The sequence below is a fragment of the Lampris incognitus genome, chromosome 4 (genome assembly GCF_029633865.1).
Source record: "Lampris incognitus isolate fLamInc1 chromosome 4, fLamInc1.hap2, whole genome shotgun sequence".
Classification (NCBI taxonomy): Eukaryota; Metazoa; Chordata; class Actinopteri; order Lampriformes; family Lampridae; genus Lampris; species Lampris incognitus.
Window position 1 is genome coordinate 20,485,496 of NC_079214.1, and position 24,517 is coordinate 20,510,012.

A 24,517-nucleotide genomic window follows, 5' to 3' on the forward strand; every position below is an offset into this window, starting at 1 on the left:
AGGCGCCCCGACTGACCAGAGGAGGCGCAAGTGCAGCGACCAGGACACATGCCCACATCCGGCTTCCCACCCGCAGACACAGCCAATTGTGTCTGCAGGGACGCCCGACCAAGCTGGAGGCAACACGGGGATTTGAATTAGCGATCCCCGTGTTGGTAGGCAAGAGAATAGACCGCTACGCTACCCGAGCACCCCCTTAGCATGATTTATTTGACCATTTTTGAAACACACACATACATGTATTTTCATTCATCACAGATAACACATTCAAGTCACCAGCCAACTTTCAGTACCATCCCTCTGTATAGGATCAGCTGAATACAATCAAAATCACCACTTTTATTTGTTGTCTCATCTCACCATTTCCTGAGTAGTAACAGCGATCGCCTTGGAGAATTTCACCATGCTGGTCTGGTAATCCACAAATGAGCCCTCAAGTTCAGGAGGTGTACCCTCATCCAGCTAAAGAGAAGACACAAACAGAGATGTCATTCTAACTCTTAATAGTGCAGACAGCTAAACCTTCCAGATAAACACAGATGGTGACTTTACTTGCAATGATACACACAACTAAACAGCAATCACTGAATTGAGCGTGAACATAAATGCAGTCAAGGCAGTGACGCAGCCTAACAAAAACCTGTCTACAGAAATATTTCACTGAACCATGTCCAATTCAATAACACAAACATAAACATTCATTTTCAGATGAAGAATAAAACAAATGAGAGAACTCCGATGAGTTACCCTCAAAATACAATAATTACAACACTGAAACGCTATTCATTAGCAGATCTTCTGGGCCCTAGCTTTTTGGTATTACGCTTCTGGCAATACTGCTTAATTAGATGGTGCCGAACACACCAGGGTGTCAGGAAAGAAAGAAAAAAAAAGGGGGGGGGGAAAAGCAGGGCGCAACGAGAGATAATGACTTGTGGGAAAAAGGTTGAATATCATGCTAGTGTGATATTCATCATTACGTTTATTATACAAGTTTATTATTATTATTATTTGCTAAAACAACACTTAAGGGGTGTATATTATCTTAGTATATTGTCTTGGTGAATGACCTCCATTTTATCCGCAGAAAAAGGTTTGTGTATCTGTCAAAGCCCCCACAGAGAGGCACATGCGCAGCCACCTACAGGCTCACACATGCCCAGTACAAATAACCTTTATCAATTTGTCATGATATGAGCTAAAAATACAGCCAGTGAAAAGTCTGAGGCAATTTTGCACCTTTAAATGCCAAATCTAACCAGTGCTAAAGACATGTAAGAAATATGATTAGCTGGCTATTCCCAGGCTGAGCTTTCTTTTTGCTTCGCAACTCAGATGCGTTTGCTTTTGCTCATGGATTGTCTAAAATTTAGAAAGATAATAAAGCTGAAAATTGCTGCATCAAGAATCGCTTTGCCTCTCTTTAAATAGGCAGCGTCGTTTTATAATTTGCCAAGTGCGGCTTTCTTTCTTTTGTTGTGCACCTGCTGCTTGGCCCAAAAAAAACAAAAAAAAAAAAACAAACATATAATAATAATAATTCAGGCTTTGTTAGACAATGATTATTTTTGAAAATTTATGGAAGCTGTGTCAAAAAACCTGTAATACTGAAAAACAACAAAACTTCACTACCTCCATGATGAGTACTCTTATTATGGTTTTGTAATCGAGTTAACACATTTAATTATGGTAATTTTACAGTTTACAATCTATGTATCATAGTACTAACATTTCTCACCCCCCCTCCCCAATTGTATCCGGCCAATTACCCCACTCTGTGTCTGTAGGGATATCCAACCAAGCCAAAGGTAACATGGGGATTCAAACTGCCGATCGCCGTGTTTGTAGCCAATGGAATTAACGTATTATCCTATAACATTATTCACCTCTGGCAGTTTTCCACTGTATGGCACTGGCTTGACTCAACTCTACTCGCTTTTGGTACCAGGTACTTTTCTGGATTTCATTTTCCACTGCAGATAGTACCCCCTCAGTGTAGGTGGTCATCCTAACAACGTCGCATCAACTGCCGTGATGTCATCTTCAACGTGACACACAGTTCAGAGACTTCTTGGCAGACGTTGTGATTTCGCCTTGTTACACCCAGCTCTCGCTGGATCCTTTTGTCAGAAACTAAACAGTCTGCACCTTCTCAATTGACCACTGTATGTTTTTGCGGGCTGCCATTTAATCGATTAACATTAGTGCAGTGAATGAAAAAATAAAAATAAAAAATTGCGGCCGCTACAGTAGCTTGGCTGTATGAAAATGACCGGTTTGTGCAGGATGTCCTGTGTCGAGCAACGCTGACGCAGTGATGACTCTAGTGAGGATTCTCTCTGACCAATGGTGGTCTGCAGTGTTTTCACATCACCTTTTAGTATCAGCTCAGTTCGCTTGGAACCTCGACAGAAGTGGTACCAAATGGGAAAAAAAAAAAGCGAGTAGAGTTGAGTCGAGCCGGTACCATGCAGTGAAAAAGGGCCATTATAGTATGAAAATGACACCGTGTGCTGTTTAGTGTCAGACAGCCAGACATTTCTTTTTAACAATACAAAGGCTTCACAGTACTGCAATGGCAATGTAGGGGATAGTAAGTTTGAATGGAACCTTGTCATTAATAGTGTCACTTACCTTGCTCATGGACTCTGCAATGGAGTCCACCATGCCACCAACCATTCCCACTTCACTGGCAGCCTCGTTTAGAGTAACCATGATGTCATCAACTGCCTCCTTCATAAGCTGGGCAGCTTCTGCTATGGCATCATGGGTATGGGATGCCTGTGAAGTGTGACACCAAGGTATATGCTCAAATCAGATAACTTGGCATTGTAGGTCTTTCTGCATATATGTTTTCCCCCATTAATATCGGCCCATAAAAAAAGGGAACAACAGTGTCCTATGATTACCCGATTAATTCAAATGATCATTATTTAATATTTAGTTTTATGTTACATGTCTTCAGGATAATGGAATATATTTTAGATTACAGCATCTTCCAAGATGTTGTTTGTCATCCCCCAATTGGAGGATTATTTCTAAATTCTACTTAACATTTGGTTACTTGATTGAAATTAAACTGTCAAGCATTATATAGTGTTCTCATTTAGTATTGCGTGAGTGCTGAGCGGAGGCATTGGACAACTTCTCCTACAGTACAGATACAGTACACTAGATTCTTGAAAGATTTTTTTTAGTCGAGTCAATGAAGGGGCTGTAATGCACCAGTACATGAAACTATAAATATACCTTGGGGTTTCCGCCACCCTCCTTGGCAGCGTAGAGCATCTGCAGAGCAGACTCAGCTAGGGTCTTGGTCTGATCCAAGAAGGTCATTTGTTGTTGGTGGTCTTTCAGCTTGGAAGCGACCCCCACAGATGCCATAATCAGTGGTTCAAAATAGCCTGCCAGCTGGCTCACCTGACATGCACAGAGTCAGATTTTAGCATGTTGCTTAGTAATCCAGAGGACGGATTTGATCACGATGTTTTTACTTTTCCCCCTACATGAACATTAGGTAACTCACACATTCCACAAGGAGAAGATTAAGTGGAGTCAGAGTTTATAATATATCTCTAGTTCAGCAAGACTAGGTAAATACCAGCATATATTTGACTAAACTTTCATACTTTGAAATATGTGTTTTATGCATTTATATGTATGATTAACTATGGTTTAAAAAAGTACAAATAAAAATGTTAACTTTGTTGCTGCAGCAAGCATCGGTGATAAAGCTTTAAAATTTCAAAAGTATGAGTATTGCTACATTACTCATCTCACTATAAGACATATCTCAGCTACAGCATTAATAACATCCATGCACTGTATACCTTGTGTCCTAGTTGGGCAGCTTCGCCCCGGGCAGCAGTGGAAACTGGGTCAATCAAATGTCCAATTTCCTGTACGGTGGATGTCAGCTGCTCTTGCAAAGCCTGACAGGGAGTAGAAAAAGGACGCTGGTGTTTTATAAGAGACATGGGGTGAATTTGAAAAACCCAGTGGGGACCTGCAAAAGGCTCTAGGTAGAGGACTACAAGAGATCTACCCTAAGCTGCCCTAGCAAGTGTGCTATTATGTTAAGATAGAGGTCAATATTGAATACCCTCATTTGCTTTCCGTACCTAGGGCTGCTACAAGAGAATCAATATACACTGTTCAAACCTTGGAAGGTTAACATTCTCGTCTTTGCACAAAATACATATTAACATGTCACCTATCAGACTTTTTACACAGCCTTTTCAAGGTGGGAATGCTACACCATTAATCTGCCTCGCCACTCTGTGTAAAACGTATGAATGCGGAATAGGGGGGCATTGTTGTTCCGGCGTTAAGCCGGCAGCAGAGGTAGTCACAGAGCTGAACTGACGTCTGTAAAATGGACAGCCGGCAGGACGGGACAGCCGACGCTGTTGTGTTACACGTCACGCTGCCTCTGCTTCTGGAACGCCAGCATGCTGTGTAAAACCACACACTGGTGCGCTTTCATGCTGCCTTTGTTTTGTTCAGTGTAAAAAAAAACAAAGCCAGCGTAAAGATGGGTCTTCATTATGGAAGTACTGCAAGATTTCTGTGTCTCTGCACATGAAACACTCCTGCCACACCAACCTGCACACCTCTGCACTACTCATCTGCCAATCACCAGTCAGCCCGCCAGTTCTGCCCCACATCTTTTGCCTGTTCCCTCAATCGTCTCTCTAGTATTTATACCTGTTAGCTCACCTCTGTTTGCCAGATTGTCAATTGTGTTCCTACCAGTTTTCGCATCCCGCCTGTCTATTCTGCCTGGTTTTGACTCATGCCTGTAAGTGACCTTGTATTCTGCCTATTGATTCTGTACCTCTGCCTATTTGGACTGATCTTTGGTTTTGAACATTGGAACGATCTGTGCTGGGAACTGCCCCATCCCTCCAGCACAGTTGGTACTCTTTACGTACTCCTGCCTTTGGTTTCTGTTTCTGTATTTGAATCCTTTCTGGCTCATGACATATATAAAGTACACCTAGATACTGATCAGCACTGGAATTGAGAAGTGGGTAAAATTCTGCTCAGCTCGGTGCAAAGGTTCACCATTTAACTCATGTCACTCCATGTAAATATTGTCCCCCACGTTTAACATGGACTGTAAATGGAGCTGTTTTTGATAACATTCTCAGCTAACACCGCATTGGACTTTGCAATGTCTAAGACTGCATTTGGCAGTAGTCTAAGACTACACCGTACAAACCCAAATGATCATAGCGTCAAATGTTTCCCTTTCCCATGTAGACTAATGGAGTAGGCGGAGGGACGGAGAAGGATACAGTTGCCTGCGAATGAGCTCTAGTTACTTGCCTCCAGTGAGATGTCGTCTCTGCAGGGTAGGTTCTGGCTGATTGCCGCCAGAGAGGCCTGCTCAATGTCCCGGATACATCTGTTGATGTTATCAATGGATGAGTCACACTCCCGCTGACCTGGGGCCTTGTCCCTGAAAGCCAAAGACGGAGTAGGGAAATAGGGCGAGAAAAAAGGTGCAAAGTTGAGAGAGAAGAAACGAAAGTGAAAAGAGAGTAAGAAATAGAGGAGTGGGAGATAGAAAAAAAAAAACAGGGATAAAGAAGGGGAAGAGAGAGGATAATAGAGAAAGGGAATAAAACAGAGATGAAGGGAGAGGAGTAAGGAAAATTTAAAAAGCAAGAGAATGAAAAGGTGACTGTTAACACCCTGAGCATTTGAAAACACAGATGGGCTATATATGATCAAATTCTCCCCCAAAATCATTTTAACTCAATTATTCCGCTCATCCCTGTTCAATTCACATCTGCTGAATTGGAAGTCTGTGGGGTTTATTTAATACACATAGAAATAAAGCCTGGTGGCCAAATTAGGTTGGAAGCCTCTACGTGTTATGGCGTCAGGCTACACGGTGGAGTCAAACATTCATTTCCGAGCAACGTGACGTGCAGTTGGAGAATAAAATGTATACATGAGATTTACACTGTGGTGATGTTTGACTTCGAAAGAAATAGTCTACTACAGTGTGTCCTCTTTGGCACTACAGTGTATAATTTAATAATTCAAGCCAACATCACAATCCTCAATTTGTAGTCCAGAGGAGGATTGTGATAAGGACAGCAGAACTGAAGAGGTGCGGTGATGGCTCCGGCTGAATTTTAATGTCTAGATCCTCTACTATGATTGTGAAGCTTAAAATTCAATGCATGTGGTCGTGTGGAAATTGTATTCAAACCAAAGCAATGTACAGAAGTAAGAAGAGACAAAGACAGAGACAGAAAGATATAGAGACAGATTTTTTTTTCAATTTTAGATAGATAGCTGTGGTCATATGAGAGCAAGTGCTTCTTGTACCATGAAGAAGTCGAGTAAGATACCCCACCTAAAAAAATTGCAGTTCTGTCTCAGACAGTTTCATTTGCATAATTAACATTGGTCTCCAGGGTGTTTTGTAATGCAGTATGGTTTGGAAATCATTTGACATTGTCAAGAAAGACTACATGCAAAGCACAAGGAGGAACTCTTATCTGAGTTGGAGAATCAATAGTTGAACAGGTACTTGTAATGCTATGTCCATAAGAATGAGATTTATAAGTTTGACCTTTGAGGTCCTTTGAATTTTGTTAATGAGATGAGAAGCAAAATCTTTTATAGTTAAATGCATTTCCCACGGTCAGTCGGTGTTTTTCGGTGACATTTTAGGTTTAACTCCCTAAATATGAACAATTGTGCACTGACTAACCGGATGGCTGTGATGAGACTCTTAATGGAGTCTGACACGGTGCGGGAGTGGCCAGCAAGAACAGACCAAGTAGGTGGGTCTTTAGGGTTGATCACCAATGAGCGTGCAGTTCTCAGCAGGTCAGTTGAACTGTCCAACATGGAGCGTGCCGAGTGGAGGATGGGCTCCTGAGCTGCAGTGCCCTGTAGAAAAACAAATTCAAGACAAGCAACTTCAGTTAGACTGTAGTTCATACATTTAAAATGTCAAAATGAAGTAATACTGTACAACGGACTTTTACTGTAGATTTTAAAACGTTTTGTCGCTCATCCAATTGGCTTCTTGTGTTCTGATGTCAACCACTGAGTGGCAATACCGGGGGGAGTGACGACAGGTTTGAAAGGCGCCAGAAGAAAGGCACACCCCCCCCCTTTTTTTCCCTCCCCATTGTATCCAGCCAATTACCCCACTCTTCTGAGCCATCCCGGTCACTGCTCCACACCCCGCTGCTGAGCCGGGGAGGGCTGCAGACTACCACATGCCTCCTCCGATACATGTGGAGTCACCAGCCGCTCCTTTTCACCTGATAGTGAGGAGTTTCGCCAGGGGGACGTAGCACATGGAGGATCATGCTATTCCTGCCAGTTCCCCCTCACCCCCAAACAGGCGCCCCGACCGACCAGTGGAGGTGCTAGTGCAGCGACCAGGACACATACCCACATCCAGCTTCCCACCCGCAGACACAGCTAATTGTGTCTGTAGGGACGCCCGACCAAGCCAGAGGTAACACGGGGATTTGAACCAGCAATCCCCATGTTGGTAGGCAACAGAATAGACCGCTATGCTATCCAGATGCCCAGAAAGGCGCATTTTGAACATCTGTCCTCACCTACATCCTCCTTTGCCAAGGGGTGTAGCCTCTTCACAAAATAAAAGTCGGATTTCCCCACACATCAGAACTTGAGAAGCCAAACGGATAAGTGATATAACATGTTAAAATATATGGTACAGTGACAGTCTGGTGTATAGTCTTACTTTGTTTTGACATTGGAAGTTCCTGGACTACTGATATGAATCATCATAGGCGTAGATTTAAAATGGTTCCGTGTGCAATAGCCATAAATGAATATGTGTGTAAATCCATACCTCACTGCTTATGCAGGCAGGGACGCTGGCAAACTCTGGGTTGGAGGCAAATGTTGTCAGATTCTCCACAGCCTCGATTAGGGGGGCTGTAGCAACTCGACACTTGTTCCTGTTCTCCTCTGAGAAATCACCATCTAGAGCCTAAAGAGAGAGAGAACACATATACAGTACATGGTTTTAACTTTAAAGTATTTGCCTGGTGTAACTGCTGTTTCTAGTTTACCGGACCCATCTTTGTCACTAAGTTAATTAATCACTCTGAAACAACCTATGGCAGAGGTCTGATGGGAAAGACTTAGGAAGGAATGGAGGATTCTTCAACACAGTGGATTGTTCAACAACCTCTTGTATTAACATGATGTCACAACTGTCAACAGGTAGAGCTTCAACTGTAATCTGTTACACTTATTAGCAGACTGAGCTAAGCCTTGTCGAACCCTACCTTAATGGTCTTGACCAAATTGGCGGTGCTGTTAGCCACTTCCTTTGCAGACTGGACAAAGTGCCTCTTGGCTACTGGGTTGGCTGTCTTCGATGAAGCTAGGCGGCAAGCATTGCAAAGTGCCGAGGTGTGCTTGGCAACAATGGTGGCAGCTGAAAGCACCTAGAGTAGAATAATGTTAGATTCACTACTTACAAGATTCATCTTTAAAATAGAGGCAGAAACTTGGGCTCTCAAAAACTGGCTTTGGTTAAAAAAAAATGTTCAAAATGTCCCTGGTACAACTTGTGACAGTACTGGAGGAATAACAAATACAACTGGTTGATATACCTGGGAGGGGCTGCTGCCTGGGTCTACAAGGTTCTGACAGGCCATCTGGATTGCCTGATTAGCTTTGGCAAACTGGATGGGGTCCACCAAACCCTGATGCCCGGCTTGGCTCTTGGGGTCAGACACACCCACCAAGTAGGAGGCCTGTGGATCATATAGATAGGTCATTTTACTGTAGACGTCTCCATTCATCATTCCTCGTGGGTTTGTTCTATCACTGAACAGGCATTGTGATTCGATGAGCTATTGTTCAAGCTTGCTTTACCTGTCCTGCAGCCTCAGTGAGGCCACACAGGGCTTTGGATGCTGTTCCAACACAGTCTCCAAATGCTGGGACATCTCCTGTCTTGCAGTTCTGAGAAATGCCTGCCATGGACTCACCCAGGACCTAGACAGCATGACAAAGGTCCAGCAGAAGGAAGAGAAGGAGAAGAAAGTGAAGAATTAGGGATAACATCGAAACATGCACAATAACTGTGGATGAAACGTCACTTAAGCTCTCAGCCAAGTGAGTTTTTATTGTCTCTGGTGAGTTGAATTCTCAGTTTACTAGTCCTACATGGTAAGTGGGATTTTTGGAAAAGATTTTTACATGCTGACATAGCTATTAATGTACTTTTAATAAAAGTAAGAGGTTTTCGTACAGGTTATTAATTATGCCTTGGACTGTTTATTCTTTGTTTGACCGCTTACAGAGTGTGAGAGAGTTATCATGACACGCAAGACGAGTCTTGCTTAGTCTTGGTTAATAATCTATTCTCAGAGCTGTTTGATTGTAAGCATTGTTGTGTGATCCCAGCCATGGTAAATATTTCTTTAAATCATAGTATATATTTATGCAATGTATGTTTTTACAAGTAAAGCATTTATGTATTTAAAGAAACCTTGAAGGTACAATCCACAATTGATGCATATAGTTTTGCCCGCCTGCTGTTGTTTTGGTCAGACTTTGTAAACATTGTTTGCTTTATTACTCACAAATGAGAAAGCCAGCCAATGGCGAACTGCTTTCAATTCTTTTTGAGGCTTTCAGTAGTCTCCATTTCTCAAACAAATACACAATGTTGACTAAATGGCGAGATATATCGTGTTTCTTGCTGTCAGTAGAGTGCAGTAGTACTTCGTATAGCTGTGGTGGGTGCATTCCATTATGGATTGTACCTTTAAGTTCAACCCCTAATCACTGGTACCCACAACTCTGATGTATGGTGTGGCGCATTGTACCTTAGAGTTCTCCATCACGCTCTCGATGCAGTCAAAGTAGGAGAGGTCATTGACTGGTTCATTTGGGTTATCCAGCATTCCTCTAACAGCCTAAAAAGTAAAGAAGAAACAGTACAGCTCTTAGATTTTATCATCGCTTTAGTTATACACTGACAAAAATCGATTGTTTCGAATGGATAACTATTGGACACAAGTACTATTGTATTTTCACATCTACATTTATTTTTCTTGGTAAAAAACAGTTCAGGAATCATTACTTTTGGGAACTTCATCCCACCTTATCCCAAGAACATCATTGATGACATATTAACACTTACATGAGTTGTTCCAAGCGAGTTGCTGATAAAACTCTGCTTCACATGACTATATAAAATATACTTCTTGGGTTATGCCTAATACTCACTCCTTGAACTATGGAACAGGATGAGAGTATGCACCACAGGAAGGTGTTGGGAAAAAGTTGCATGCTTAATAAAATGCTGATTATCAGAACATGAAGATATCAATGTCAAATATTGAAAGTTAAGAGAATTCATGCAGCTGACGCACAATTAAGAAAGACTCAAATCACAGAATCTTTAGGGTAAGCCTGGTTGAACCTGTTCCATTTAACAGTGGTAATGCAACACTTACCTCTAGTTCTCTCAGAGCATTGTCACACTCTTTTTGACCAGGGGCCTGCTGGGTACACAGTGTGATCAGCTGGTTAATGCTGTCCGTCACCGCCCTAAGACAAAAAACATGAAACAAAAACCCTCAGAGCCGAGTGTGTAAACCTTTGTTGTTAAAAATGGTGTCTACGCACACATGGTTTTGAGTGTGTGTAGGTTATGTGCATTTGCACATTTGTTCATACGTCTGTGTGTATTGTACATGCGTGCACTGCAGGTTGACACATTTGTGTTTGTTTGTGTGTTTGGATAGCAATTCCTCTAACTTTGTGATGTGTTACCTTGCAGCAGCAGCAAGCAGGTTCTTGGCGTTAGCTGCTCCGGGGTCCACAGAAAGGGACTTTGCAGCTAGCAGCAGTTTGCTGGAGGCCATGGAGATATTCTTCAGGTTGCCAATCACCTGAATCTGGTCATCCTTTTTCTAGAATGACACCAAATACCCAGTAGACATCAATTTACACAGCAGTGGTTTCAAACGCTTTAATCTGGTGTAACCCTTTAATCTGGGCCAACAATTCCCATATTTAAGTACACATACATTATCTATGTTGAGTAATAAGGCCCTAGGTAGTACGGTATGAAATCACTAGAGAATACAGATGTTATGCATTCTTGAAATTTTTAGCTTCATCCTCTGTTTTGCATATAAATGTGTGTGCGTGTGCGTGTGCACGCGCATCCGAAAGTGAAAGAGAATGTATGTACAAGTGCGTGGGCAGGTGTTTATAAGTGTACTTGCCTGTATGTTTGCATCTGGGTCTAATTTATAAAAATGTTCTGACATGTATTATTCAAGGCCAATTTAATTATAGTATTTAATAATTCAGTGCTTAAACAGTAAGAGGTTTGTTTGTACCTCAGTCAATCTTCCAAGCTTGCGATAGTTTTGTCATAATTAGAGAGAAATAAGCATGGAAAAAATGCCTTAAGCATCCGACCATTTCCATGCTAGGTACTACGTCATGGAAAGATTCGTGTATAATGACTTTGGTAAGACTCATAAGTACATTCCATAAACTAAAATCAAGAAAAATTTATGGGATTTTTGTTATGGGATGAAGACAACAAATTTTTGGATTGTCACTAATTGACATAGCTGGCCTAGAAGCAAATTCAATTATGAGGAGAGAAGAATGCAGTAGATGACCTGCATTCAGTTTTCACATTAAGGGTCAAGTCTGCAACCACACCCTGCATAATTCCTACTTCTATGCAAAAATCCAATTTTTGACATCTGACAACAAACAACTGCATGGGGCATGAACACTTCTTCTAGTGTGTTCATATCTGTCACTGAGGGCCGAATCTAAACTGAGGTGACAGAGAAATCAATACGACAATTTGAAAAATGGGGCATAAGACAAGGCACTCACACTCAACAGGTATTTAGTTACTTTTTAAATCTGACTGATTCTTTTTCTCACTCAAGACTGATTTCACTGCAGTAAAGAGTCTGGCTGAATGCCTCAATTGTTTTTTAGTTGTTAATGTAAGGGATGTATCAGAAATCAGCAGTACGATCTCAGGCATATTAATATGTATGTGATGCCCAGTCCTTGCCAGTCATCTGGTGAGTGTATTCATCTCTTAGAAACAAAAAAATAAATGAAGTCTGTTGTATTTGTAAACCTGCAGTGCAGATATTTTTGACAGCGAGGGTAATTCTTTCTCTTCTTTCAGTGCTCTCCAACGAGGAAAAGCTACACCAGTCGTTATCCCTGTTTGTCCTTGTCGTCGATGGCCTTTTTTTCCCCTGATTTTAATCCTATAGCCTCCAAGCCCAGAAGCTTTCTGTCAGAAAGGCCTGAACGCAAGGCGTGCAAACGCTTTTGTCACACAGAAGTCCAGCTCTGGCAAAGCAAATCATTGCTGGTTGACGTAAAACGCATCCTTACCGGTGCTCCAGCACGGGAATGTCGCACCAGACACCAGATTTAAAACTCCGGTATACCGTGAAATACAGAGATTTGGGGATAGGCTTAATCAGCATTGGGTGAACTCGTTTAGCAAGGGCTTGAATGTCATGGATGTTTATTTATATGTAAAAGTCCTGCACTCTAGCTTTAACAGTGACTTGTAATTTAACAATGACTAAATCAAAAAGAAACTAAAATGTGAAAAGTCACACTGTGACAAGGATTAAAACTTATCTAAATTCAAAAACGGGTGTCAAAATTAGCACTGTTACCCTCAAGTACCCTGAAATAGCCTGTATAGTTGAAATTGAGCATACTCAAATGTGAAACAAAGTACAAAACCTACCGGAGTGTGTCCAGCCATTTCAATGCCGGCATCCAGGAACTCATCGAAGTCTTTGCTGAACTTTCCAGAGGCCACAGCTAGCTGGCCGCTAGAGCCACGGGAGGCTTGGACCACATCCCCTGCTGACTGGTTCAGGTCTGCTGCTGTTTGGTTAAGGTCATTCTGAGCTTCCTGGAATGACTTGGAAGCTGGTGGAATCTAGGCAGAAGACACAGTGAAGGGATTAACTGTTGTAGTTTGGAACTTGGGATGCCCCGGTGGCTCAGCTGGTAGAGGGCATACAGCATAGGGTCGGGCCTTGTCTTGACGTCCCGGGTTTGAGTCTGACTTGGGACCTACTCTCTTTCCCTGTTTCCTTCCTTCTACATTGTCCTGTCAATAAAGGTTAAAATCCTGACATGAATACATGAATCAATTTGATAGTTTACAACTCAAAACTTGTAGCTGCCAAAATTAATGCCATAATTGAACGACAGTGATATAAATAAATTATTTAGTACTACTGCAAGTTCAGAGCCATGGTGAATGACAGCTTGCGACCCTGAGAGCAGGATATGCGGTTCAGATAATGAATGGATGGCTGGGTGAATGACAGGCGGGACTTTAATATTTTAACTAATTTTCAATCAAAATAAAGTATCCTCGTAAAGGCATCATAAGAGAGGGTGAATAAGTGTTTTGGTTTAACTTAGTGCAGGCTGAAATGTTGATATTTAACTTGACATTACCCCAAGTGTGAACAAGCAGCCAGTATTTCAAATAAAAACAGCCTCAAAGCTGCAGTAGGTAACATTGAAAATTCCAATGCAAATCCGTCCGACTCTCTCTCTGCTGCCTCGTATCACTTCACTAAGTCCCTCCCACCAAATGACCTCCACATCGCTCTTCAGCTCCTTACACTCGTGTACAACCAGGAAATGTTAAAGCGAATCTCTTAGTTACACTAATATTGTTCCTGTGAAGCAGCCATTTTGAATTGGTCTTGTTGATTTTTAGGGTCAGGGTTACAGCCACAAGCGACTGGCGGGGCAGGGCAGATATGAATTGATCATGAACACACCCATCTGCATTTATAGTATAGCCAATAGGAACGGCCTTTCTCTGAAATTACCCATGATTGGCTAAAATCTTCCGTCCCGGGCTAGATTTTTTTTTAAAGCCTGAAAACAGAACCAAGAACAGGTGCAGAAGTCTAGTTTTCTCTCAGAGCAATTTAATTACAATATGCTGAAAGGTTATTATGGAATTTTTGTGGGTATGATCTCACATGAAGCATTTTTTCCTAGGATGGTGAAGGCATGACCCGCCCTATTCTGCCTCTGATTGGCTTACTCTGGTATTCTTACCCTAACAAATCTCACTCTTCATGCAATCAACCAATGAAGGCAATGAATACTAGCCAATCAGAGGTAGGGTGGGTCATGCCTTCGCCATCCCATAAAAAAAACACTCATGGGAAAGCTTACCTGCTCAATCCAAGCTACATCATGCAAGAACAGGCATTTGGGGTGTGGGGTGGGGACGAAAGAGGCACTATTCTCCCTATTACAAGTCAGTATACCATCAAAATGATTTTGAAGCTGTTATTTAAAGGTAAAAAAAGTTACATAAGGTTGCTTTAACATTGGAAGTGACAACGTAACAATATTTTGATCGAGGCATTTCAAACAATCTATGAGGTGACATCTGGAAATTCCCTCCATTACTCACATTTTCAACAAGCAGCTTCTTGCTGGCTTCTCCAATGCTCTTGAGAGCCATGTCCACATCCTTCTGGCCAGGCAGGCAGTTGACACAGTTATTCAGGGAATGGGACACAGACTTGGCCACCTAGAATAAAGAGTAGATTTGTGTGAGAAGCTTTGTGTTTTGGTGCATGTATACAGGTAAACTGATTGTTCTGCAGTGTGTGTACATACAGTATATACACACAATTGATGTGTTTAATGTTTTTCCTAAGCAAGGAATCCAAATTCAAATGGCTAAAAAGCCTGACAGAAGTGTTAATTTATTGATGTCATTAATTTGCACTTCTGTTTTTGCAGATGCCAACCGAAATGTTAGTGTGTCCCTATGGGCACGAGGCACAAATAAAGGAAACAGAACAACTGGCAGTCATTTTAAAGAGTGCCATAACCAGAGATGTCTGATACCATTAAAGATACTGGCATTTGATGGAGTTGCATGAAACAGCCAACAATGAAAAATAGAAGAACAAGCACCTTGTTGAACGCCACAAAATAATACCAGTAATATTACTACAATACTAACACCACTCCTATACCTATTTCTGTTCATAAATCAAAAAGTAAATAGAAATGAATATTTGTTTCTCACTCACATATGTGTCAGAACACATCCCTTTTTTTTTTTTGCCCAACCCATTTATTAATTATCTACAATGCCACTGGAAATGTATAACTTATTCATTTTGTGGAGAGAATGTGGTAGGGACAAGGCATTAATAATTTACACACCGGGGCCAAAAATTTGCAACTCAGCATATTAAAGGATTTCTTTGTGCATTAAGCAAGTGTCCAGCTTCATGTCTTATCAGATATATTTAGTCATCCATCTGTCTCAAACTTTCTCCCCATATAAAGAAACATCTAAGTACAAGTTGCTTTGAGAATCAGATGGAGCTCTGCTGAACAAGAATTCTCATTTTTAATACCAAGAATGGTACGCAGTGCCAAGTGAGAAAACACCGTAAAAATCAGGCTATTTTTATCTATCCTTTAAATGTATGTACAGAATCTCAGATAAAAGTCATTGCCTGAAATTTTTCTAAAAACAGTCTGATTTATAAGTAAATAGCTGAGAGAAAATAAAAATACAAAGAATCTTGAGCTCTATTGACCGACAATCTACTTTCATCATAATATTCTAATGATCTTCAAAATTGGGGTGCTCTAAAATTAGACAAAACCCGGTACCCTTAACTTTTTTGCCTAAAAACTTTACAATATCAAGATCATGCTGACTCAGAAGTTGACCATCTTAACAATCCTTTTAATTTTTAAATATCATGTTTGAAAAAAAAATCAGTTCGGGAATCCCTGGTCAACCTGATCCCTTAATCCGTGTCTAACACTAACCCATCTCACCTGTGCTAGTTTCTGTTGGCTCTCAGCATCTCCTGGTGAAATCAGCGCCTGCTTGGCCTCGTGGATGAGAAGGGCCGAGCCTTCCATGACGTCACGGGCAGAGTCCAGCATGGCAGTGGCCGCATGGGGGTCTGTGGTGGAAGCAGCGACACCCCGAGCAGCCTGGGCCAATGCCTTCAGGGCCTGGGCTGTCTCCCTGGCGGCTACCCCTACACGTAGGGACAGAAAACGCAGGATAGAGGAAAACTCATGTTACGGCTATGTTATTCCACAAGCGATGGAGCTAATCTATTGTGCTACGGCAGGATTACGACAGGATTGTGAGGCCATCACTGTGCATCAAATTTAAAATCACAAGCACCGTCACAAAATTGTATCTCAGCATTTGTTTAGACCTATAATGTATCCATCCATCCATCCATCCATTATCCAAGCCGCTTATCCTAATTAGGGTCATGGGGATGCTGGAGCCTATCCCAGCAGTCATTAGGTGGCAGGCGGGGAAACACCCTGGACATGCCGCCAGTCCATCACAGAGCCGACACATTCACACCTAGGGACAATTTAGTATGGCCGATTCACATGACCTAAATGTCTTTGGACTGTGGGGGGAAACCGGAGCACCCGGAGGAAACCCACGCAGACACGGGGAGAACATACAAACTCCACACAGAGGATGACCCCCCAAGGTTGAACAACCCCGGGGTTCGAACCCAGGACCTTCTTGCTGCGAGGCGACCTATAATGTATTTAAAATAAAATTTATCTTTTTTGGCTTTTTTTTTTTTTAATCACACAGCAACAGAGGAGGCAGACAGGAACTCAGGGAGAAAGAGAGGGGCAGACATGCAACAAAGGTTGCCAGCTGGATTCGAACCGGCAACGGTTGCAACCATGTGGTATGTGCTGTAACCGTTCTGCTAGGGAGGCGCCTCAAAATTTCTCCTTTTAACATCGGACTGCTATTGAGAGTGCTGATGCTGAGGCAGTAACCAACAATGGGTGTGACCCGTGAAATGTGACAAACAAAATTATTATGGCTGCTGTGGCTTGTGTCAGGGAATATTTACAAGTTGCTGACATTTCACAACACTTGAGTTGAAAGGCATGAGAAAACCTGAAGCAAAATTTACTAGATGCTGTTGCTTATAAGATTGCTACAAGAAAAATAAATTTTACAGCTAACAGGAGCATTCCTTCTCAGTTGCTATGGAGTTTCTATGTGGTCTTGTGGCAATCTCAGCCAAGGACATTAAAGGCTGAAAAATAAATTATTTTCTTCTAAAGTTATCTCAGTATAACACACATCAGCAGCATAGGCGGATTATGAGACAATGGGCCCCTGGGCACGGACGCATAAAAGCCCCCCCCCAACCGGCAGGTACACTGACTTGCAGCCAACAGCACAATAACTTAATTCGCCTGTACCTCAACAGGATTTACAGTGCGTGCACACACACACACACACACACACACACACACACACACACACACACACACACATACACACATTAACACCAACAGCATATTAACTAAGACATAACATTCATCTGCAGCTTCCTTCAGTCTGTCAGTAGGACTTCTGGGGCTCTGTTATTGACATGAATGACTAAGCCCTATGACTATGTGACAAGAAATGCAAAGTTAATAACGGTGACTTCACACAGAGGTTCTGGCTTAGGGGCCCCCTGAGCCCTTGGGGCCCTGGGCCTGGACCCGGTAGGCCCGTTCAGTAATCCACCCATGATCATCAAGATTATACACATCAATGCATTTGATATGACAGACTGTGAGCCTTACAATTAAAAAACACCTGACAAAAGAAGGTATACAAGAAGCAATCAATTTCTCAACCCAAGACAGTATAAGATGAAGATTTACATATATTCAGAGTATTCCAAAATATTTTTGTTGACACAAGTGTGGTAGCAGTGTTAGCCCTGTCCAGGGGAGTACCCACCAGTGTAGTGCTCATTGCCCTGTGCAGCACACGTAAGCAACTGAGCCATAGAAGACCCCACAGACTTAGAGGTGCTGCCCAGGTCCTGACCACACTTCTCCAACTACAAAAACCGAGGAAAGGGAAATATTATTAACCACATATGCAAGTAAAAGGAGTAAAACTGAAACATTTTGTCATCAGTCTGCTAAATTAATCATTTCGTTTTTGGTGGTAACAGAATATGTGCATGAAACTGAATGAACAGCTGCTCTTCACAGGAGGACTGCATATGCTCTTACTGATTCTCCAGGAAGTGGTTTTAACTGTCCATTGACAGCAGCCATCTTGGCATCTTGTAGCTCGGTTTTCAGGTTCTTGATGGCAGTGAGTGCAGAGTCAATCTCCATGGGGCCACAGGCATCATGAGCCTACAAAACACATTGGGCAGACTTCACTCAATCATGCCAATTATTTATCACTAATGCATGTAATGCTCTAGATTCTAGAAGCCACAGTGGTGTTTATGGTTCTCTGGTGTATTTACTGTATACTCTGTGTTGCTGTTAGCTGAAATAATTCAGAAGTGAGTTCCAGGACTTGTGGGAGTGGGAAAGGTTTATGCGTGCGTGCATGCATTTATGTGTCCTTTTATGTATCTGTTAACATGCGTAAGGGGATTAGTACATGTTAGCGAGTTGCTGCTTACATTTGCACATTTGTAGACTTGTGTGCCTCTGTACTGTACCTTCTGTGCAGCGGTCCTGAGCTCAGCTAGGCAGGTGGCCAGGTTCTTGGCACACTGTCCCAGCTGCATGGCTGCAGCCTGGTCTGTCACTGTAGGAACAGACGACTTGGCTGATGTCACCATTTTACTGCCCGGCTAGAGAGTTTGAAATAAAAATTACATAATAAGACTCTGGAATAAAAGGTTTAACACCATTAAAGGCAAAAGGCAAAGAAACATGCCAGTGAGATGTAGAAAACACATTTTTCCAGTACTGTACATGCAACATCATCAATTTTCTGGGTATCATAGGGTGAAAGACTCACCCTCCCCCAGCACACCATTAGCCACTGTGTGTGTGTGTGTGTGTGTGTGCGTGTGTGTGTGTGTGTGCGTGCGCGCGCGCGCACACCTGGGCATGTGTGTACGATAAGATTATTATTTTTCACCAATAAACTGAAATGAGCATAATCAGTGAAAAAAATAAAATCTAAATAAAACTAAGCTTGTGTGAAAAATGAAAACTAAACTGAAAATAGTAGCTTTTAAATTAAATGGCAATAGTACTAAAATTGAAGCAAAAGTTCATTCATTTTCGGTTTTTTTTTTCCGGTAGTCAATCGGGATTTTCTGTTTTTTTTGTTTTATGCGCAAAGTCCCTACATAACCACAGAGCACCGTTCTTCTGTGCTGGCGGTTGATTACGATGGCCACTAGATGGCAATGTGCATGTTATTTAAGAAGTGGCTAAGAAAACGTACCCTCTGGGCACGTATTTTGCAAAGAGAAGAAGGCCTTTCATAATAACAACCTTAAGCTCTTGAGCATTTTTAGTATGGTTTCAATAAAAGCATTGGTGCTTTGCTTGAGGGGGTTTCTTAAAAACTAAAATAAAACTAACATCAACAATAAAACTTAACAACACAAAAACTAAACAGAAACTGGTGTCACGAAAGCTAAAACTAAAATAAAATGGCCGGCATCTCAAAACTAAACTGAAATGGAAAGGAAAATTGTAAATAGAATAGAAATAAAAACTGATTCAAAAATTAAAAACTAAAGTGACCCTGGTGTATGCATCGTGTGTTTGTGTATGTTTTGTCAGTACCTGGAGGAAGTTCTGGCTGGCAATGATGAGGGCCAGTTGAGCGCTGAGGTCCTCAGGTTGAGCTTGACTTCCGCGGACCCCCTGGACCAGTTGGGGGATGTGGTCTGCCACTGCCTACAGACGTAAACCCACCCATGCAGCAGAAAAACAACTTTAAACAAATCATAGGGTGAACATGTGCTTCAGTATAATGTATCAAATACATCGTACTGTAAATACAATACATTATTAAAGAAAGCATTTTTAATGAGCATGGTATAATGGCCTTTCAGAAGTCGTTAGAAATAAAAATCGAAAAATACTGAGATGTGATGAAGAAAATACAAAGGAAAAATTGTGTCGTGTGAAAGTATGTGACTAATTGTTTTTAGCCCGTCTCCAACCAGGACATTGATGTGTGAGAGAGAGGGGGGTGGTGTAGTTTTGTGATAAAACGCTTCGCTCCAGCTTCTCACAAGTCAGAGTTAAGATGACTAATGCAAATGTGTCGCCTTTCTACTGGGGTCATATTTTGTTGGTCTAATGTTCTAGACTCCACATATCCATACAACACATAATATGCATCATACACATGTATGATAGAGCTTGGTTTCTTTGAAGCCCTCATATCATATAAGCAACTGAAAGGGGGTGATCGTGATGTTTTTTTTTTCCCCTGGAAGAAAGAACATGCATCAACTTTCTATACAAACATGTTGACACCAACATGTTTTCAGCTCAAAAATGTAAAAAGCATCTTTAAATAACACCGCATTCCTTGATGTTGCTCCTGATAACTGCGCTCTGCCTCACCTTACAGCTCTGCACAAGTTGCTGGTGAGCAGTGGTGTTCTTGTTGGAGGCGGCGGCGTTCTGAGAGGCAGCGATGGTCTGCGTGGCTGCAGCTGCAGCTTGCTTGGCAGCATTCTGACGATACAGATAAAAGCAAAAATCACTAAATTAAACACAAATGCCCAAACACACATCCAAAGTTTTTTTTTAAACGCCTGATGGTGTCTCTTTCTCCTCATGTCAATCTCTTGGTCTGTCTGAACTGGGGTTTTTCCAAGTAACATTTTTTGATTTAATGGTTTTACATTTGAAATGAACTGACTGTGGACACAATAGTAACTCAACTGGCAGTATTTAGTATCATTAGAAACACATTTATGTGATTTCTAATGATTCTTTTTTCAGGTTTTCTATAATTTCCATCCTTCTGATGGCAATCCATGAGGTTTAGAAGGATGTGAAACTGAGTTATTGGACAACAAGGACTGTACAACTTGCTCCCACACTGGCAGGTTAAGTTTGCAGAATGATACCGACTACTGACCTCCAGTCGGTTGATGAGTTTTTTTTTGATGGCGTTCTGAGCTGCCGCATTGGTGGCCACGCGAAGCCCCTCTGCTGCCTCCCTCAGCTTCTGCTGCTGGTCCTCATTCTCTGGGTATGCAGCCGCTCCCTGGAGATTACACACACACATGAATCAGACTAGACACAACACCAGACAAACTCAGAAGTACACAACTAAGTTGGGTCACACCATCTTAAGCAGATTCTAAAGATACACAGCCTCAAAACATCTTAACCTTTAAAACTAATTTTCAACACCTGCTTAAACACCGCTTCATTCTCTTCAGCAGTGCCTTGTGGAGGACTTAATGTCAAGAGATGACTCATTCATAAAACATGAAGCTCTTGTTATCATAACTTTTGCATAGCAAATCTTCTGTGAGAAACAGTACATTTCGTCCGACAATACATGGCTCTTATTGGCTCTTATTTCGTATGCATGACATATGCTGAGGTTGAATTGGACTGACTCTTTACAGTCATTCCTAAGGGTCAGACGTTACACATAAGGAACACTAAACGGACATGAACTGCATTTATTACAGAAGGTTTGAGTCTCAATACTCGGAGCGTTAAAGGTATTATTTCCATTTCCATTTGTGTCCTCCAGTAACACTTGCACCTATTTTTATACTTCATAAATGGGGTTTTCTCTCCCATGTAGTAGTCATGCTCCATTGCCTCTTGCTTCCATTTTCTCTCTCTCTCTTTTTGGTCTTTACATCTACGTATGTAATAAAACTGAGAGATCAGTTCTCACTCCCATGCTGTCTGCTGTCTTGCTGGTCTTTTCTACATCATTGTAGAGTACAGGACATCTTTGGAATGCAAAGGTAAGCCCAGGTTCTTTTTCTATCTTTGCTCGGTGTTTCGCTATGGGGAAAGTATTTCCCATAGTTAAACATCTCAATCTGTTATCAAAGAATCAGGGATTACATTAAGTAACTCAATGTTTTCCTCTTGTCTTGATGCCTCAGAAACAAAAATAAACACCATTTTCTTTTCTTTCTTTTTTTTAACTTCTTTTGGCCCTGTAAGCAAACACAAAGTGACAGGACAGCACGGGTAAAATCCCAAGAGCCATGCATGCTGTAAAAGTGTCCTTGAGGAAGGCTCTAAACACCCTCCTACCCATATTGTAACTTGCACAAGAAAAGACTCAGCCAGACCTGGTAAATGTCAAGTGTGCACCAAACACCTGCAGCGACTTTCCAGACTCACATTACTCACTTTATCAAAGTTCTTTTAATGCTGGCGATGCCATAAAATAAATATGATTAATGTTTGAAGAGAGTAGACTGCCCACTTATCCATAGTCATATAGATACAACACAATAAAATCTTTTTTGACTTCCTGCACAGCTCCCTGAATGAAGTCCAAATTCTGACAGTTTCCCAGGCAACAACTAGCCATGGTCTACTCCTTCATCGATACAGATAAGGATAGCTATGATGGTGATTAACGCAGCATCGGACACTTCTGACCAACTGGACGGTAAGGTCTCATTTAACTTTCATGGCAGGAGAGCTATATATATTGGTCTGTGATTCAGTAGATAGAGGAGATAAGATGTAGACAGAGCTAGAGCAAGGTAAACAGATAAGATAGGAATATAGGGCGAATAAAAAGCTACGCCGTTCTCATAGCAAAGTGTAAAAAGGAGAGATGTGACATCTTGTTTCTCCCTACAGTTTTCTGTACACGTAAAGGTGTGCAATTGCTCAATCAAAAAAGAAAGAAAGAAAGAAACTCTAGAGCTAGATTATTTTGCTCCTTGTTTGTTGAGCACTTTCCCTACTGCTGAGTGTTTCTTTTAACAAAGTTATATATATATATATATATATATATATATATATATATATATATATATATATATATACACTACCGTTCAAAAGTTTGGGATCACATTGAAATGTCCATATTTTTGAAGGAAAAACACTGTACTTTTCAATGAAGATAACTTTAAACTAGTCTTAACTTTAAAGAAATACACTCTATACATTGCTAATGTGGTAAATGACTATTCTAGCTGCAAATGTCTGGTTTTTGGTGCAATATCTACATAGGTGTATAGAGGCCCATTTCAAGCAACTATCACTCCAGTGTTCTAATGGTACAATGTGTTTGCTCATTGGCTCAGAAGGCTAATTGATGATTAGAAAACCCTTGTGCAATCATGTTCACACATCTGAAAACAGTTTAGCTCGTTACAGAAGCTACAAAACTGACCTTCCTTTGAGCAGATTGAGTTTCTGGAGCATCACATTTGTGGGGTCAATTAAATGCTCAAAATGGCCAGAAAAAGAGAACTTTCATCTGAAACTCGACAGTCTATTCTTGTTCTTAGAAATGAAGGCTATTCCATGCGAGAAATTGCTAAGAAATTGAAGATTTCCTACACCGGTGTGTACTACTCCCTTCAGAGGACAGCACAAACAGGCTCTAACCAGAGTAGAAAAAGAGGTGGGAGGCCGCGTTGCACAACTGAGCAAGAAGATAAGTACATTAGAGTCTCTAGTTTGAGAAACAGACGCCTCACAGGTCCCCAACTGGCATCTTCATTAAATAGTACCCGCAAAAGACCAGTGTCAACATCTACAGTGAAGAGGCGGCTGCGGGATTCTGGGCTTCAGGGCAGAGTGGCAAAGAAAAAGCCATATCTGAGACTGACCAATAAAAGAAAAAGATTAAGATGGGCAAAAGAACACAGACATTGGACAGAGGAAGACTGGAAAAAAGTGTTGTGGACGGATGAATCCAAGTTTGAGGTGTTTGGATCACAAAGAAGAACGTTTGTGAGACGCAGAACAAATGAAAAGATGCTGGAAGAATGCCTGACGCCATCTGTTAAGCATGGTGGAGGTAATGTGATGGTCTGGGGTTGCTTTGGTGCTGGTAAGGTGGGAGATTTGTACAGGGTAAAAGGGATTCTGAATAAGGAAGGCTATCACTCCATTTTGCAACGCCATGCCATACCCAGTGGACAGCGCTTGATTGGAGCCAATTTCATCCTACAACAGGACAATGACCCTAAACACACCTCCAAATTGTGCAAGAACTATTTAGAGCAGAAGCAGGCAGCTGGTATTCTATCGGTAATGGAGTGGCCAGCGCAGTCACCAGATCTGAACCCCATTGAGCTGTTGTGGGAGCAGCTTGACCGTATGGTACGCAAGAAGTGCCCATCCAACCAATCCAACTTGTGGAAGCTGCTTCTGGAAGCGTGGGGTGCAATTTCTCCAGATTACCTCAACAAATTAACAGCTAGAATGCCAAAGGTCTGCAATGCTGTAATTGCTGCAAATGGAGGATTCTTTGACGAAAGCAAAGTTTGATGTAAAAAAAATCTTATTTCAAATACAAATCATTATTTCTAACCTTGTCAATGTCTTGACTCTATTTTCTATTCATTTCACAACATATGGTGGTGAATAAGTGTGACTTTTCATGGAAAACACAAAATTGTTTGGGTGATCCCAAACTTTTGAACGGTAGTATATATATATATATATA

The 24,517-nt window shown here is 41.6% G+C and overlaps 1 protein-coding gene across 2 annotated transcripts in view; it reads right to left on the minus strand.

Moving 5' to 3' along the window:
* Positions 1 to 24,517, minus strand: part of tln2a (talin 2a) — a 158,479-nt gene that overhangs the window by 22,964 nt on the left and 110,998 nt on the right. For both annotated transcript variants that reach the window (XM_056279240.1, XM_056279239.1), the window contains 22 exons: positions 20,984 to 21,112; positions 20,461 to 20,574; positions 19,669 to 19,782; positions 18,582 to 18,716; positions 18,136 to 18,264; positions 17,855 to 17,957; positions 15,895 to 16,103; positions 14,498 to 14,617; positions 12,788 to 12,985; positions 10,807 to 10,946; positions 10,488 to 10,581; positions 9,855 to 9,944; positions 8,896 to 9,018; positions 8,631 to 8,774; positions 8,301 to 8,462; positions 7,859 to 7,999; positions 6,734 to 6,915; positions 5,332 to 5,464; positions 3,831 to 3,932; positions 3,250 to 3,420; positions 2,635 to 2,781; positions 361 to 462 (listed from right to left, as the gene is read on the minus strand). In XM_056279240.1, the coding sequence (XP_056135215.1) occupies positions 361 to 462; positions 2,635 to 2,781; positions 3,250 to 3,420; positions 3,831 to 3,932; positions 5,332 to 5,464; positions 6,734 to 6,915; positions 7,859 to 7,999; positions 8,301 to 8,462; positions 8,631 to 8,774; positions 8,896 to 9,018; positions 9,855 to 9,944; positions 10,488 to 10,581; positions 10,807 to 10,946; positions 12,788 to 12,985; positions 14,498 to 14,617; positions 15,895 to 16,103; positions 17,855 to 17,957; positions 18,136 to 18,264; positions 18,582 to 18,716; positions 19,669 to 19,782; positions 20,461 to 20,574; positions 20,984 to 21,112 (2,982 nt within the window). The remainder of the gene's footprint in view (positions 1 to 360; positions 463 to 2,634; positions 2,782 to 3,249; positions 3,421 to 3,830; positions 3,933 to 5,331; positions 5,465 to 6,733; positions 6,916 to 7,858; positions 8,000 to 8,300; positions 8,463 to 8,630; positions 8,775 to 8,895; positions 9,019 to 9,854; positions 9,945 to 10,487; positions 10,582 to 10,806; positions 10,947 to 12,787; positions 12,986 to 14,497; positions 14,618 to 15,894; positions 16,104 to 17,854; positions 17,958 to 18,135; positions 18,265 to 18,581; positions 18,717 to 19,668; positions 19,783 to 20,460; positions 20,575 to 20,983; positions 21,113 to 24,517) is intronic.